Source organism: Podarcis pityusensis (genome assembly GCF_964106645.2).
Source record: "Podarcis pityusensis genome assembly, chromosome: 8".
Classification (NCBI taxonomy): Eukaryota; Metazoa; Chordata; class Lepidosauria; order Squamata; family Lacertidae; genus Podarcis; species Podarcis pityusensis.
The window spans coordinates 86,258,287-86,273,406 of NC_138033.1; the positions used below are offsets into that span (position 1 = coordinate 86,258,287).

Sequence of the window (15,120 nt, forward strand, 5' to 3'; positions counted from 1 at the left end):
ATGGCTGCCAACCAGGTGCCTCTTCCTGGAAAACCACAAGCAGGATTTGAGCAGGAAAGTAGTACTCTCCCCTCTGTACTTGCTCATAGTGTAGCAGCCAAGGAGTCTCTTGGAAGATCTTGTTTCATATGTCATTTCTACAGAGAAGTTCAAGCCACATTTCCACAAGTTGGGGCTGGAGAGGGAAACCTGTCACTGCGCTGTAAAAGTTTGGACTGCAACTGGGGACCTGTGCTTAACCTCCATGTAGAAAATTAGATGCAGGTGGGGGGAGGACTGTAGTCTAGCCATCATTTTCAGTACAGCAACCCAGAACTCCTAATGTGCTTGGTATGGTGATCCATATTTTGTTATATGAATTTTGGACTGTAGGTCTTTGTCTGCTTCATGAGTTTTAATGGTAAGCTTGCCTGTTACATAACCATTACCTGAGCCATCCAAGCAAAAGCTTACTCAACCTGCTGATGTGGAATTTGTTGCCGTATTTGTGGCACTTGGAATGTTATTCCCAGTTTCGCTTAAGGAAATGCAAGGGCACCAGGCATCTGGCTGCAGAATATTGCCTCATGAGCTATAAAAAGTTATTCCAAAAACATGCGGGTTACATAAGTGTGAAATTTGTCAAGGGTTTTGAGAGTTGTTGGGAGAGTCAGAGAGAGTCAGAGTGGTTTAACAACCCTCCTTCCCAGAGAACTCTGGAAATCGTAGCACTGTGAGCAGGCTTTATAATGCACCAAAGACCCAAGCTGCAAGAGGTATTCAACATTCCCGTTAGGGATTGCAAGTTATAATTTTGAGTTTACTTCTTAAAACCATGAGCCACAATTGGGAAACAATGGCTTAGCCACTGAGATACTTCTTCCCTGTGCGCAGGAATCTTCTACATAGGGGACATCACATCATGCAATAATCCATCCCCTGCAATTGGAAGTGGTACCCAGGCTGAAGAGCTAACTCAGCATTTGGGGGAAGAGAGGCCTGGGGTGTATGTCGTGTCTCCACACATTTCACCAAGGAAGTTGTCCTCCCACATTTCAATGACTCTGGCTGTTACCAGTGACAATTCATTAGTTGGCATTTGCATAGCCAAGCCTAAATTGTACTGCTTTCAGGGAAATGGAGTGCCATAGGTCAGCGTAAATTAACAAAATTGGTTATGTTTCTAAATTTGAAAAGTTTAATGTCTATTATATGCAACTAGTAAGATGCAAATTCAGTGGTACCTTGGGTTACAAACTCCGTTAACCAGGCAGTAGTACCTTGGGTTGAGAACTTTGCCCCAGGATGAGAACGGAAATCGCGCAGCGGCAGCAGGAGGCCCCATTAGCGAAAGCGAGCCTCAGGTTAAGAATGGTTTCGAGTTAAGAACGGACCTCCAGAACGAATTAAGTTCGTAACCCAAGGTACCACTGTATAGCCAATTCATTAGATTCCTCCAAACACTAACCTGCATTTTTCTTAAGTTGAGGGTGGGAAAAGAATTAAAACCAGATGCCGTAAATACTGAGGTGGCAGTGTCCCCATCCCTGGAGGTTTTTAAACAGAGGTCAGATGACCATCTGTTGGGGATTCTTTTGCTGCATTGCAGTGGGGTTGGGCAAGTCCCTTCCAACTCTACAATCCTATGACTCCATCCAAAACGGACTATTATTTACCTTACAAATAATGTTCAAGACTTCAGTATCATCCCACTAAAACAGAAAAGATTCAGACTTCAGAATGAACATTGCTAGATTGCAATTATCATTTCGCCGATAATTCTGAAAGGAAAAGTATTTTGGAGCTTTTTTCCAATTCACTTCCCCGCACCAACATTTCTAGTTTTCTGTACCAATCTCTGCCCTTAATTTTATTTTTTGGAGTTTTTGCTCTTCTGGCTGATACAGAATAGGGATGGGACTGTCACAGTCCCCAGAGGAGCTGTCTCTGAATTAAAAATAGTCTATACAGCAGCTTCCACCAGCCTGCTGGAAAAACTCTCCAGAGGCTGCCTTGAAGGAGATTCTGCTCCTTGCTGAAACTCTCATGGTAGAGCCAAACAGCTGGTAGGAGCAGAGTACAGGAGACCCTTTGCACAGCTAAGGAAAATTAGGCCAAATCAACAGAAAAGCCTATTGATGGCTACTAGTCTTAAGAGCTAGCCAGGACCTCCTGAGTGCAGCTACTGTGGGCTTCCCAGAGGCTGACCACTGTTGGGAACAGGACACTGGGCCAGGTGGAACCACGACTGCTCTGAACCGTCAGGATTGTTCTCAAAATCTGGCCAAGTGATTTAGGGACCTTTGCGTTTCACCTCATGGAACTGTGCCAGAGAGTCTGGACCCAAATTGTCACACAAAACATAATTTTATTGCTACTGTTTTCCCTTTTCATAAAACAATCACCATCAAATAAAAATCTGCTGTTCACCAAAGAAAGTTCACTACTAGTGAAATACATTTTTTTTCCAGAGGAGGTACAATCCAGCAACCACGCAATATTCAAGTTAAAAAAATATACATTATGATCAATTTCTCCATTTTACAATAGATCAAAGACTTGCGTTTCAATTCTTTCAGCAGGGTGGGATAATTATTTCCAGTAAAACTGTTATGTAAAGCTGTTTGGTATTGCATTGGTCAATTCTTTTTCTTTTATTACAAAAATACTCTTGATGTATCTTGATGTTGGGACATTCCTCAGATTCCCAGCCTGCCATTTCTACCCAGAGGTTATTTTCAGAATTTTCATCTTCATTGCAACTTTGAAACTTTTATAAAATATGCAAACATTTAACATTTAAAAAAAAGAGGAGAAAGTAATGTGCTTTTCATCTGCCTCAGGATCTCACCAGTGGAGATGCTCTTTTGGTACTAGTTATTCCAAACCATATAAATATATAGATACAGATATAAAGATAAAAAAATAGAGGGGAAAATCTATCTTCAAACTCACAGCCTCACCAAGGATTTCTTGTGTACATCACAGGCAGGCATTGTCTTGCATTAAATAGATACCAAAAATATTCTTTTCTTTATTGTAGTATAAACACACTGCTTGGCGGTTTCTCCCAGAGTAGCAATTTCCCACTAGCAAACACCATCTATTTCCTCCTTTCAGTAACAACCAAACTAGTGAGCAACTGGAAGTCAATAAGAAGGGCTCAGTGATGGCCTTTGCCAGTTAAAATGAGAATCCAAAAGAAGTTTGGAGCACATTCTACATTCAACCATTCATTTCCCACTGTATCTCTCGTGGCCTCAGGGCTAAACTTGGCCACTAGTGGATTTATGGCATGCTTAAGAGATGCAGACGTTGCCTTTCCCAAACAGGTTAAGCCCTTACCCTGCTCCACCAACGCTAACCGAGTAGCAGGTGAAAGAGACAGCCCAAGTTTGCACCACAGCTGCACAGCCTCGATTCATTGCAACAAACCCGTGCGCCTCCGAAAGGAACAGAGGCTCCAGAAAAAGTGTTTGCAGGACTGAGCCCAAAGAGAAAGAGAGAGAGAGATTGAAGTTCCAGTAGTGGTGATGAGAACGTGGCCAGTTTTCGCCTCCTGCTAACGGATAGGCTTCACATTTTCCTATTCCTCTGATCAGCCCTGAACTGTCTCAAGCCTTCTCCTTTTTTTCCTCCCTGTCTTGATTCACTGCTCCTGTCCACCCCTCCACCCACCAACCCCACCCTCGGAAACATTTTTGCTTGTCAGAACCCCCAAAACGCTCTTCAGCCCTGCACTCCTGCCAACACTATTATTCACACAAGAACCCCCCCAGCCCCCAACTATATACAGAAAGAGAGGTACAGCTCGCAAGACGTTTGTTCCAAAGTGTCGAGCCAGTTGTGAGGTAAGGTGAAGGTGCTATTTTCACAGACAAAATATAATAAGTTATTCCCCAAACCCAGGTAAAAAGATAGTGCAATGCAAAACTTTTGAGGGAGGGGGTAAACAAGCTTCTGTTTGGCGACTGCTCTATTTACAGGAGTAGCAGCAGAAAGCAGGGACAATGCAACCCCAGTCACCAAACCCCCAGATGTGCTGGCAAGCCCCTCCACACACGCTATCCACCAAGCTGCAGTGCTAATGGAGGAAGAGCAGGCTGGAAGACAGGACCATCCCAGGAGCCCTGAAACACACCCAGGCACATGCTAGCATCTTCACCTTGAAATGCAATGCAAACAGGCGTTTTTGACAGCAGAATGCTCCCACGTTCCCCGGATTCAGCACCCTTCCACGGACATTCTACTCTTGAAATGGGTATACCCTGTGCTTTTAAAAATAACAACACTACTAATAACAATGAGATGCCGTGGCTTTCATGGAAACAGCAACACCTTGATCCTTCAAGCCCAATATTCAAGCCAGGTTTATCCTTCTTTTGTATTCTTCTGCTAGGACTGATCCTGCAGTTTGGAAACAGACACAGACAGAGACCACAGGTTGCAAAGCGGCAACGCGGGTGTCCCAGTTGCCCACCTTTTTTACGGAAGACACAGGTTGTGGGGAGGTTAACAGGTGAGATCTAACACCAACACTGTGTACGCAAGAGAGAGAGAGAGATTTTGGGTTTGAACCAGCAGTGGTGTGAGGGAGACACGCAGACACCACGGGATGCTTGACTCGATATGTGCTCGTATGGCATGCAGAGGGGCAAAGGGGACACTTTTTGCATGGGGAATGTAGGGCCTTGGGTCACAGGAGTGGCATCTTTGGAGAAGAAGTAAAGCGAGGATCCGGCCAGCGGCGATCAAGGGCTCGAGCGGAGTGAGGGGCAGGCGCAGCTGGGGATCCGCTGGGCCCAGCTCTCCTGACCTGGGGGCCTAGTGCTGGCCCGCCTCCCGGATCCTGCACGCCACAGCAGTGATGAGCGCTGCGCCCTTGCCGCTGCCATCTTCCGACTGGAGGAAGGTCACCTCGCACTTAGGAGAGAGCTGCTTCACGGTTTCGCGCATGACGGTAGAGAAGCTGCCGGGAAAAGGGAGAGTAGATTAAGATGGGGCCGGGAGGAGAGCTCTTCTGGATCCTGCTCTCACAGTGGCCAGTCACAGAAATAAAGACACAACATGTAGGCTAATAACGTGTTAGAGCATATATAATAGAATAATGATATCATTCAAAAAAGTAGAAATAAATCTATTAGAGCTCATATATGCAGTGCAACAAACTAGCGGCGCAGAACGTCAAGCCATGTGTTCAAGATAGGCGCTGAGAAAACGTCCGTTGAAACTTTTGAAGAACTATTGAGAAAACTTTACTTTTTAGACTTTTGAGACATCTTCTGTTCAAACCTTTGAATAACCATTGTGAGACTGACCTTTGACGCCTATCTTGAACACACGGCTCAACGTTCTGCACCACTAGTCTGTTACATTCGATCACAAGAGCCTCCTTCTCCCCTCCTGTGGCTTCCAGCATCTGGTATTCAGAAGCAGTGCTGTCTCTGGCATAGGAGTCAGCCCTAGGGAACAAGGTTCCAACCCCCCCTAAAATATTTGAGGGGGCCACCCCCCCAAAAAAGCTGATAGACATTGCCATTCAAATGGCATGTGTGTGTCGTTTCTTGTGATCGATTATGCAGGATGGGGTTTACCTGGCCCCCCACCCAATATTTAATTCAATTTGGCATCTCATGGAGGCAGAATATAGCCAATGTGTCTGGTAGCTACCAATAGCTCTCTTCTCTATGAATTTGTCTGACCAGCCAGTCAGACACCCCACTGCAGGCAGAGCTTATAGCTAAGCACCTCGCTCCTCTCTTATCCTGGTCACCCCACCCATCTCTCCCTCCCTTTTATATTTTAAGCTGCTTATGGCTTAATTTTCTTTGCCCTACCATTAATAACAAAAGTAACATCAATTCTAATCTTAAGTATTTGCAGACACGGGAAGTAAAGGAGTTTTGATCTTCTCCCCCCGCCCCCGCCCCACACTTAATTTCATGCAAAACACTGTACAGTTAGACCACATCTTGCGCACATTTAACTTGCACAATTTCAACTGTACACAGAGGAAGGAAGGCTGGTTGAAATCATACAAGAGTTTGGAAGTTATTTTTGCTGCAGGTCTGCTTGCAAACAAAAGCAGGGGGCCCAAGCAAGGCCACGCTGGGATGAGGAGATGCCAGGAGCTCAGAGCACAAAACTTTGCACAGAATCAGGTTGCAGGATGGGGTGACTTTGGTGCAGGAATATTATTGCAAAAGTATACACTCAACTCTGGGTGAATGGGTTAAAGTCCTAGAACCAGAGAGAGCCTGATTAAAAGACACACGTCCCACCCCCCACCCTTCCCAATTCTGTGCAGAAGCAGCAACACTGCAGGTCCAACGCTCTCCCTCCAACCCTCCTAGAGGCAGAGTAACCCCAGGCAAGGTCTTGCTGAAAGGAGAGAGACTTACTGAGGATGGAGCTTGTACAGGGTCCCATCCACGCCAACAGTGATTTTCAGGGAGTCTAGCCCACGGTTCTCTCGGATCTTGTCCACCACCGCAGCCATCCCTGCCCCACACAGCTGGGCGGCACGCCGGGCAATCACTGTGCACACTTCTTTCACGATGATGCTGTCATCACAGGTGCTCTCTAGTCCAAGATGCTGGAGGATGGAGCGGACCTGAAGGAGGGCGAGGCGGTCGCTGGAGGGGTCAAGAGAGAGAGAAAGTTGGGAGGAGCAGAGGCAGGCGCTTCTTGACAGCTACGCCAGGATGGACAGAAGGCAGTCCAGTTGCCCCAGCTGTAGAGCAGGAAGGGGAACCGCAGTTCCAGGCACCTGAAGCTAGGAGGCGCTGTGCAGAAGCACCAAACCAGGTAAAAACCGAGCCTTTTCTTCCTGGACCACCCAAGACTAGCGGTGGAGCATGCAAGGTCCCCCTCTCCCCCTCCGTGCTCAGAGCTGGGGGCTGTCCCAGACCCTGCCTGCATTTTGGAGGTACGGTCAGGAAGAACTTGCACTTTGGTTGGCCAAAACTTGCAGACTCCTGGAGAGTTGCTTCCAAAGGAATACACCATGCAGAATCCCACTAGTCCCTCATTCAAATATTTCAAATATTTAGTGAGATGCAGCAACAGACCCTGCAATGCTGAGCAAGGCAGTCCTGTTCTGCCCATCACATCCCTTCAGAAAAAAGGGCCCTGTGGTGATATCACTATGCTTTGCAGTGCCATTGCATTCACACTTATCCCTTTTTCTCCCAGGAGCTCAGGGTGGCGTACAGGGTTCGCCCCCTCTTCACTTAATCACCACAACAACCCTGCAAGGAAGGTTTGGCTGGGAGTGAGTGACCCGAGGCGCAAGGTCACCCAGTGAGCTTCATGCCAATTTGAACCCTGGTCTCCCAGTCCCTCGTCCAACATTCCTAGTCCCACTGTATCACCCTGGCTCTTTCTCAGCCTTGCTGCTAATCGAGAGAAAACATCACGAAGGCATCCTATCACATATTTCCTTTGCTAATGTTTGTGGGAAGAGGCTTTGGCCACGGGGTCAAGGTCTTGCCCAGTTGTGCCCAAAGGGAGATACCACTGGAATTCGGGTGCCAGTGAGAGAATGCTATGCAGTAGGTTCACTAGCCACCAGGTGGCAGCAAATCTCACAGCGAGAGCCACATAGGTGGGGAGTTGCAGTCAGTGCAGAATGATGCACCACAACTGCTGGCAGGAGGGAGACCCTGTCTGCGCAGAACACCTGTGCTCAGAGACCTGCCCTTAATGCTGACTTGCTCCTATGCTAAGTTCAAGGTGTTATTATTAGTATGCAAAGCCCTTGGCAACTTGGGATCTGTTTATCGGCAAGATAACCTGAGCCTACGTATGCCCTCCTGACCACTTCAATCTGCGGAACTGGTACTGTTTCAGGTGCTTCAAAATTCTCATTCTGCATTTGTAAGGACTCGGTCTCTTACCTACACTTGGGGACTCCCTGCCTCTGGACATCAGGCAGGTGTCTGCTAAAAACATTTGTGTTAGACAAGCCTGCCCGGATGTTCAGAAAGTTTTAATCTGATTTCAACTTTTTAAAAGTTTAAATTTATTTTTGTTTGTTTTTCTCATTGATAATTTTGCTGTTTTATCTTTTTCACAAACTGTATGGAGGTGTGCGTTTTTAACAATCAAGTATGCATAAATCTTGTGAAATAAATATAAACAAACACATGAATGCTGGTAATGGTGCAGTGCAATGTTTGATTCTCAGGCTACGCCAACAAGCCATGCAGCCCTGACTGAGCAGCTCTACAATGGCCCAGGCAGGCTCCCCAAAGGATCATCTCACACATCGCTTCCTCTTCCGCCTTGCCCTGCAGAGTCTTGTCATTCCCACCCACACTTTGGCCAGTGCTGATGTCCAGCACCCAGAAGACTGGGAGTCACTCATAAGTAACCTCTTCCACAGAAAAGTTCCTACAAGACTCAGACCACGTTTACACAATACATTTAAAGCGCTATGATACCACTTTAAACAGTCACAACCTCCCACAAAGAATTCTGGACCCTGTAGTTTCTTAAGGGTACAGATAAGTGCTAGGAGGCCCCTATTCTCCTCCCAGAACCACAATTCCCAGAGTTCCTTGGGAAGAGAGACTGGTTGTTAAACCACCCCAGGAATTGTAGCTTGGGGAGGGAAATAGGGGCCCCCTCACGACTCTCACCCACCGTAACAAACAGCAGCTCCCCAAGCTCTTTTGGGGAAGCCGTAACTGTTTAAAGTGGTATCACAGCACTTTACATGTATCGTGTGAACGTGGCCTCAGGGGACAAAGGGTCGCAGGAGCAGAGGTCCTCTAGTCCTGCGATACAGGATGAAATGGCCACAACCCCAGCAGACAGCCTGTCCATCCTCTGCTTAAATACCTCCAGAGGGTGGGAGAGGCAATTGGCTCCACTTCCAACCTTTAGGTTGTTCCCGCCCAGCCCACCATTTTGCCCCCAACCTACCTCTCAATCTGAGACAAGAACTTGGTCTCAAAGATTCCCCTCGTCTTCAGCCGCTCGGAGATCCGCCCACGAAACAACAGGCCTCGCTTGGTGAAATCGATCAGTATGTTTCGGACAATTTCACCCAAGTACATCCCGCTGATCATTTTCTCGAACCTAAGACAGTAAAGGGAAAGGGGTTTTTATTTCATTTTTATTTTTTGCTACGAGGGAAATTCAGTTTAGAAGTAAACATGATCAGCATGGAGAGGCAAGCATCCATGGGAAGATACCCTCCCTCCATAAGAACATCGGGAGGAGCTTAGCGAACAAGGACTTTAGCAAAGCTGAAACATCCCCTACAGAGTCCTTGATGGGAGGCTGGTATGTATTAGACACAGAGGAGGGAAAACCTCCCACCCACCTTTGCTTCCCAGGATTGAGAGAGTTTTCATCCACGGCGGCATCAAACTCCGTCCGGAAGTCATCCAAGCAGCCACTGTCGCCAAAGGCCCCCCACTCCATGTTAATGCACATCCGGCCCTCGTCCCCGTCCACCAGCTCCACGTTCTTCATCTCCTCCATGTAGCAGGCGTTGCTGCCTGTGCCTGGGAAGCCACAACACAGGTCAACATCACACACGGGGGGGGGGGAGACACCCTGCTGCAAGTGGGCAGGGTAGTAAACAGGGACCAGAGCAGCGACAGCCAAACTTCCGTGGCCTGAGGGCTGCATTCAGCCTCTGCCAGCCGCATGGTGCTCACAAGACAGCTGTGGGTGTTGCCAAAAGCAGGTCTGGCTACCACACACATGTGTGAACACACGTGCACACACATTCATATTTGTGTGTTTCTTATACATTTCTTATGCATACTTATACATTTCATTAAATAAATGAATAAACAAAATCTTACCGACAATGAGCCCAACTTCACAAAAGGGGTCTTCGTACGCACAGGCCATCATGGTGCCCACTGTGTCATTCACCACGGCCACCACATCCAGGTCAAACTCCTGAGAAAGAGGGAGCAAAGGTTTGGTCTCAGGTGCTGAATGAAAGCCAGAATCTTTCCAAAATTCAGCGGGGGGGGGGGCGGGTGACCTCCACCAACACAAAAACAAGGATCAAGTACACAAAATAAACTAGGCATGCAGAGGCCATTCCAACGGCACAGTCCCTGCTTGTTGGGTCAGTACTCCTCTGATCACAACCAATAAATTATTTTATTAGATTTTTAGGGTCTCTGATAGGTTTGTAAGACAGGCCTTGCCTTTGCAGAAGCCATGCTGGCTCTGCTTCTGTAGGGCTTGTTCTTCTATATGCCTGGTTATTTTATCCTTAACAATACTTTCCACCAGTTTTCCCGGGGCAGATGTTAAGCTAACTAGCCTGATACTTCCAGGATCTCTTTTCAAAACCAGTGTTACATTGGCTGCTTCCCCATCCTCAGGTATGGAGGCTGATCTGAGGCACAAGTTGCATATTTTGTCACACCTGTCTGACAGGAACGCACCTCTCTCCGGTGAATGGCCTCCTTCAGCAGGCTAACCACATCTTCCCCTTCACAACCAGAAGCATTGAAACCTTTGGTCCATTTCAGGAGAATTGCCTTAAGACAAGAAGAAGAAGAGGAAGAGGAGGAGGAAGAAGAAGGAGAAGAAAGAAGTTATGCAAACACAAAATTGTCAAGGGTACAGTGAAGCAAAAGGATGCAATTCAAGAACTGTGTCCTAGGATCATCTTGGTGCCCTCCTGATTGGATTACAGCTTCCATCAACCCAAGCCTGTACGATGCAGGGACCAATGTGACAATAGTGCAAAACATCTGGAAGGCACCAGACTGAGGAAGGCTGATTTAGCGTGATGTGTGCTAGCAGGAAAACTTTGCCAGCATTTAGTTTCCTTTCCCCCAAATCTCTGCCAGAGATTGCATTTGATAGCTCCACTTAGCCTAACGAGCCAGCTTTGTTGTAAAACACATTGTCTTGTCCTTTTTGCAGCTGGCTAGCATGTTGTGCTTGCAGGAATGACTTACGGTGGAGGGAGAAGCCAAACGAAGCTCACCTCATCCAGGCTGTTCTGGTGACAAGGGAAAGAGAAGGTGAATCCGAGAGGCAGCGACACGCCTTTCATCCCCATGTACTCCAAGAAGTCAGCAATGCAGTGGACAATGTGATCAAAGAGCTGAAAGGCAGAAGTGCAAAATGGAGTCGGGAGAAGACGGCTCAGAGCAGCTGAACGGGGGCTCAGGTGGGTCTTGCTGGCATCACAAAGTGAGCAGGACTGAGCTGCTCTCTATCCTGGACCAAACTAGCATCATTTGAAGCCATCTTGCATTTAAAGTTCTTCTGCAAACTACCAACATCATTTAAAGCAATCTTGGGAATGCAGCCACTAACTTCCTCATCGTGGGATAAGGGCTGCATTCTGGACAGGGCAGTGGGGGGCTCTTGAGGGAGGTCAGCAGAGGGAACAGGATAAGCCAGTCTCCAGCAACCTGATGCCCTCCAGGTGCTTTTGGACTACGACTCCCATTAGTTGTGCTGTCTGATGGAACTTGTAGTCCAAAACACCTGGAGGACACCAGGTTTGCAAAGGCCAGGATGGCCTCGGTCTCTATAGAGTGCATGCACATCGCTGCACTAAGGCACAGGCTCCAGGGTGTGGCTGAGGCCCTTCTCTGAATAAACCATATTTTATGTCACAGTTAATTCGGCCCGCACAACCCCATTGCAGCAAGGGCTTAGCACGAGGTTCATTGCCCAAAGTGCTCAAGGAAACATTTCAGGCAGAAATGTCTTTTTTTATTGGTGGAGGAAAGAGACGTTCCAGGGAAAGTGGACCCAGCCTAAGGGACCCAGCCTTTGTCACAGTGCAAATCCAATGTAACAAATAATGTCTCAAGTAAATAATAACACATAGATTGCAAGCACTGAGCTTGAATGGTTAGGGTTGTCTGTAAAAACACCACTCAGGGCCTTTACTATCCGAAGAAAAGGGACTCTGCAAAAAGGAGTTCTGATATAACAGCCCTTTGGCCAGAAAAGGATCCCCATATACCAGGTCAGACAGCTGGTCCATCTATCATCGCACCATCTCTTCTGACTGCCATGGGTGTTCCCAGCCGTGTGGAACAAGATCTTGTGGTTGACGGGGACCTTCTGCATGCAAACCAAGAGCTCTCCTGCTCAGCTACAGTTTTCTCTGACCCTCTCAGAAGTCAAAGCCCCCATTTTGATCCCTGTCAGTGTTGCACTGAGTTGCTCACCTCATCTCCTGTCCCCTGCATGATGTCCTGAGGGATTGAATAGATCTTGTTGTGCATCTCCACACTTCGCCGCATCCCATTCCGCACGCGCACAAGCAGCACCCGGAAGTTTGTGCCCCCGAGATCCAAGGCCAGGAACTCCCCCTTTTCTGAACCAAAAACAGACACACTTGCCATCAGCCAAGGACACTTGAACCCAGAGGACTATTTGTGGTGTCTTTTAGATGGGTGGGATGGGTTAGACCTGCCTTCTAGTATGGGTGTTGAGATAGATACCATCTGCAGGCCACCAGGTTGGCAGAGGCTGCTCTGGCTAACCTGGCACAAGTGAAAATTCCTTTCTGACTCCAGAAAGGGCAGTGGAGAAAACTGAAATGATAGGTTGCAGTGTTTGTGATTTGTTAGTTTAGGGAAAAGGTGAGTAAGAGATGACTTGGTATAAGTTTATAAAATTATGCAAGGCATGGAGAAAGTGGAGAGAGAAACAGTTTTCTCCTCTCATAACATTAGAACTCGTGGGCTTCTAATGAAGCTGAATGTTGGAAGATTCAGGACAGACAGAAGAAAGTATGTCTTCACACACTGCAGAGTTAAACTATGGAACTCCCTCCCACAGGAGGCTGTGATGGCCACCAACCAGAATGGCTTTAAGAGGATTAGACAACCTCATGGAGGACAAAGCTACTAGCCAGGATGGCCATGTCTTGGAGGCAGCAACGCTTCTGAATATCAGTCACTGGAAACCACAGGAGGAGAGAGCGCTCTGTGCTTGGATCCTGCTTGCTGGCTTCCCATAAGAAGCATCTGGCTGGTCACTCTGAGAACAGGATGCTGGGCTGCAGGGGTCATCCACCTGATCCAGTAGGCTCTTCTTACATTCTTAAGAACAAGAGCTTCTAAAGCAAAATGTTATTGCGCTCCAGATTTGCCCCATGCAAAGTCATGTCTCTTATTCCAACAGTTTCACAGGGTCCATAGAAAAAAGATCTGATGAGGAGGAGAGGGAAGAGGGAGGAAAATAGGTCGACAGAACAGAAAGCTTTCTGACACCAGCAAATTCAGACACAAGACTTAGTAGTGTTCTGCTCCCTAAAGGTGTCTGACAGAGACTTTTTCGAACTCTTGCAAGCAGGATGCCAGCACAATATTCCTCTCCTGTGGCTTCCAGCAACTGGTATTCAGAAGCTACCTCCAACTGCAGTGGCTGGGCAGAGCCACAAGCAGCCTTTGATAGCCTTGTCCTCCAGGAATCCTCCAGTCCTCTTTTTAAATGCGGCGGTAAATTAATGGCACACCCCATAATTTCCCACCCCATTAAAAGAGGCCAGAATTGCCACCACCACAACCACTGTGCCACATATTGACACCCCCACGGTTTGATGCCATAAGCCAAAAGGGGTCATATTATTAATTACTTTTATTATTAGATCCCACCTTTCCTCCAAGGAGACCAATGTGGTGCACATAGTTCTCCTGCCCATTTCATCCGCAAAATGGCCCTGCGAGGTAGGCTAGAATGAGAGGCTGCGACTTGCTCATGGCTCAGTGGGGATTTGAAACCGTGTCTCCCAAGTCCTGCTCCAATACAAGTGATGCACACAAGTGGCCAACCGGATTTGGCCAAGGACACTGTCCATTATTTCCATCCCAATTTACCTGTTCCGTCTGGGATGGAGCAGACGTAAGAGGGCAGCATCTTCACGGTGGCCTCGTCGTGCGTCTCGTGGCCCAGGCCCCGCTCCATCTCCTCCTTCATCCTCTTCTTTATCTCCAGGAGCTGCTCCCGGCTGAGTCTCAGAGGATCCAAGATCTTCTGGCGCGCTTTGTGTTGGGCTGCCAGCCGGTAAGCCACTGCAGTGACCATGGCCGCGCCTTTCCCGCTCCCGTCCTCTGAGCGGATGAATCGGATGTCGCAATCGGGCAGGAAGCGGCGCACCATCTTCTGAAGGCGGCGGGCAAAGCTGTGCAAGGCAAGGGGAGAGAACCATTACAAACACACCCATGGCACATTCGGAAATCACTGGTGTTGACAGACAGGGAAAGCATCATCTGGAGGACCATGGATTCCCTCCCCGAAGGATGAACTCCCTGAGCACAGACAGCAAAGACCACAGTTGAAGAAGCATCTTGATAAGCTGGGGTGTGTGAAGAGGAGGGTGGCCAAGGTGATCAGGGGTGTGGAAAAAGAGGCAGATTTAGGACGGTGAGACCAGTTCCCCAGCACTGGGTGCCAAGTTGAGGGAGGTGCCACAGGGTGCAACAACTATCACATTGCACACATACAGAATGAAAGGTGAGAGGTGGGGGCAGCTGGATATTGGCCTTGCTCAGGGTGCTGCTGAAATCTGAAAGACCGTATGAAGTTTACGGCATGTAATGCCTTAAAAGAGAATTTAATGAAAATGATTTATAGGTGGTACATAACACCAGTCAAGCTTGCAAAAATTTACCATTTGCCCGATAATAAATGTTGGAAATGTAATGAAACTGAAGGTACATTCTTTCACCTTTGGTGGACATGCCCAAAAATTAAGGCTTTCTGGGAGATGATCTATAATGAAATGAAAAAGGTATTTAAATATACCTTCCTGAAGAAACCAGAGGCCTTTCTCCTAGGCATGGTCGGCCAATTGGTGCCAAAGAAAGATAGAACTTTCTTTATGTATGCTACAACAGCAGCAGGAATACTTATCGCAAAGCACTGGAAGACACAAGATCTACCCACCAGGGAAGAATGGCAGATGAAGTTGATGGACTACATGGAACTGGCGGAAATGACTGGCAGAATTCGAGATCAGGGAGAAGAGTCGGTGGAAGAAGATTGGAAAAATTTAAAGTATATTTACAGAAACATTGTAAAATCAATGAGTGTTAGAAGGATGCTGGAATGAAGCTATATGGTTTTAGTAGAAATGTAACAAAGAATTAAGTAAAAGCTGATTGATAACGGGCCAAAATGAAAAAA

General features: G+C 47.5%; 1 protein-coding gene across 2 annotated transcripts in view; it reads right to left on the minus strand.

Moving 5' to 3' along the window:
* Window positions 1-2,327: 2,327 nt before the first annotated feature.
* Window positions 2,328-15,120, minus strand: part of HK2 (hexokinase 2) — a 56,308-nt gene continuing 43,515 nt past the window's right edge. For both annotated transcript variants that reach the window (XM_081017319.1, XM_081017318.1), the window contains exons 10-18: window positions 13,812-14,116; window positions 12,156-12,304; window positions 10,952-11,071; window positions 10,401-10,496; window positions 9,801-9,900; window positions 9,311-9,494; window positions 8,908-9,063; window positions 6,381-6,614; window positions 2,328-4,948 (exon numbers count right to left, since the gene is read on the minus strand). In XM_081017319.1, coding sequence (XP_080873445.1) covers window positions 4,804-4,948; window positions 6,381-6,614; window positions 8,908-9,063; window positions 9,311-9,494; window positions 9,801-9,900; window positions 10,401-10,496; window positions 10,952-11,071; window positions 12,156-12,304; window positions 13,812-14,116 — 1,489 coding nt within the window. In that variant the 3' untranslated portion in view covers window positions 2,328-4,803. The remainder of the gene's footprint in view (window positions 4,949-6,380; window positions 6,615-8,907; window positions 9,064-9,310; window positions 9,495-9,800; window positions 9,901-10,400; window positions 10,497-10,951; window positions 11,072-12,155; window positions 12,305-13,811; window positions 14,117-15,120) is intronic.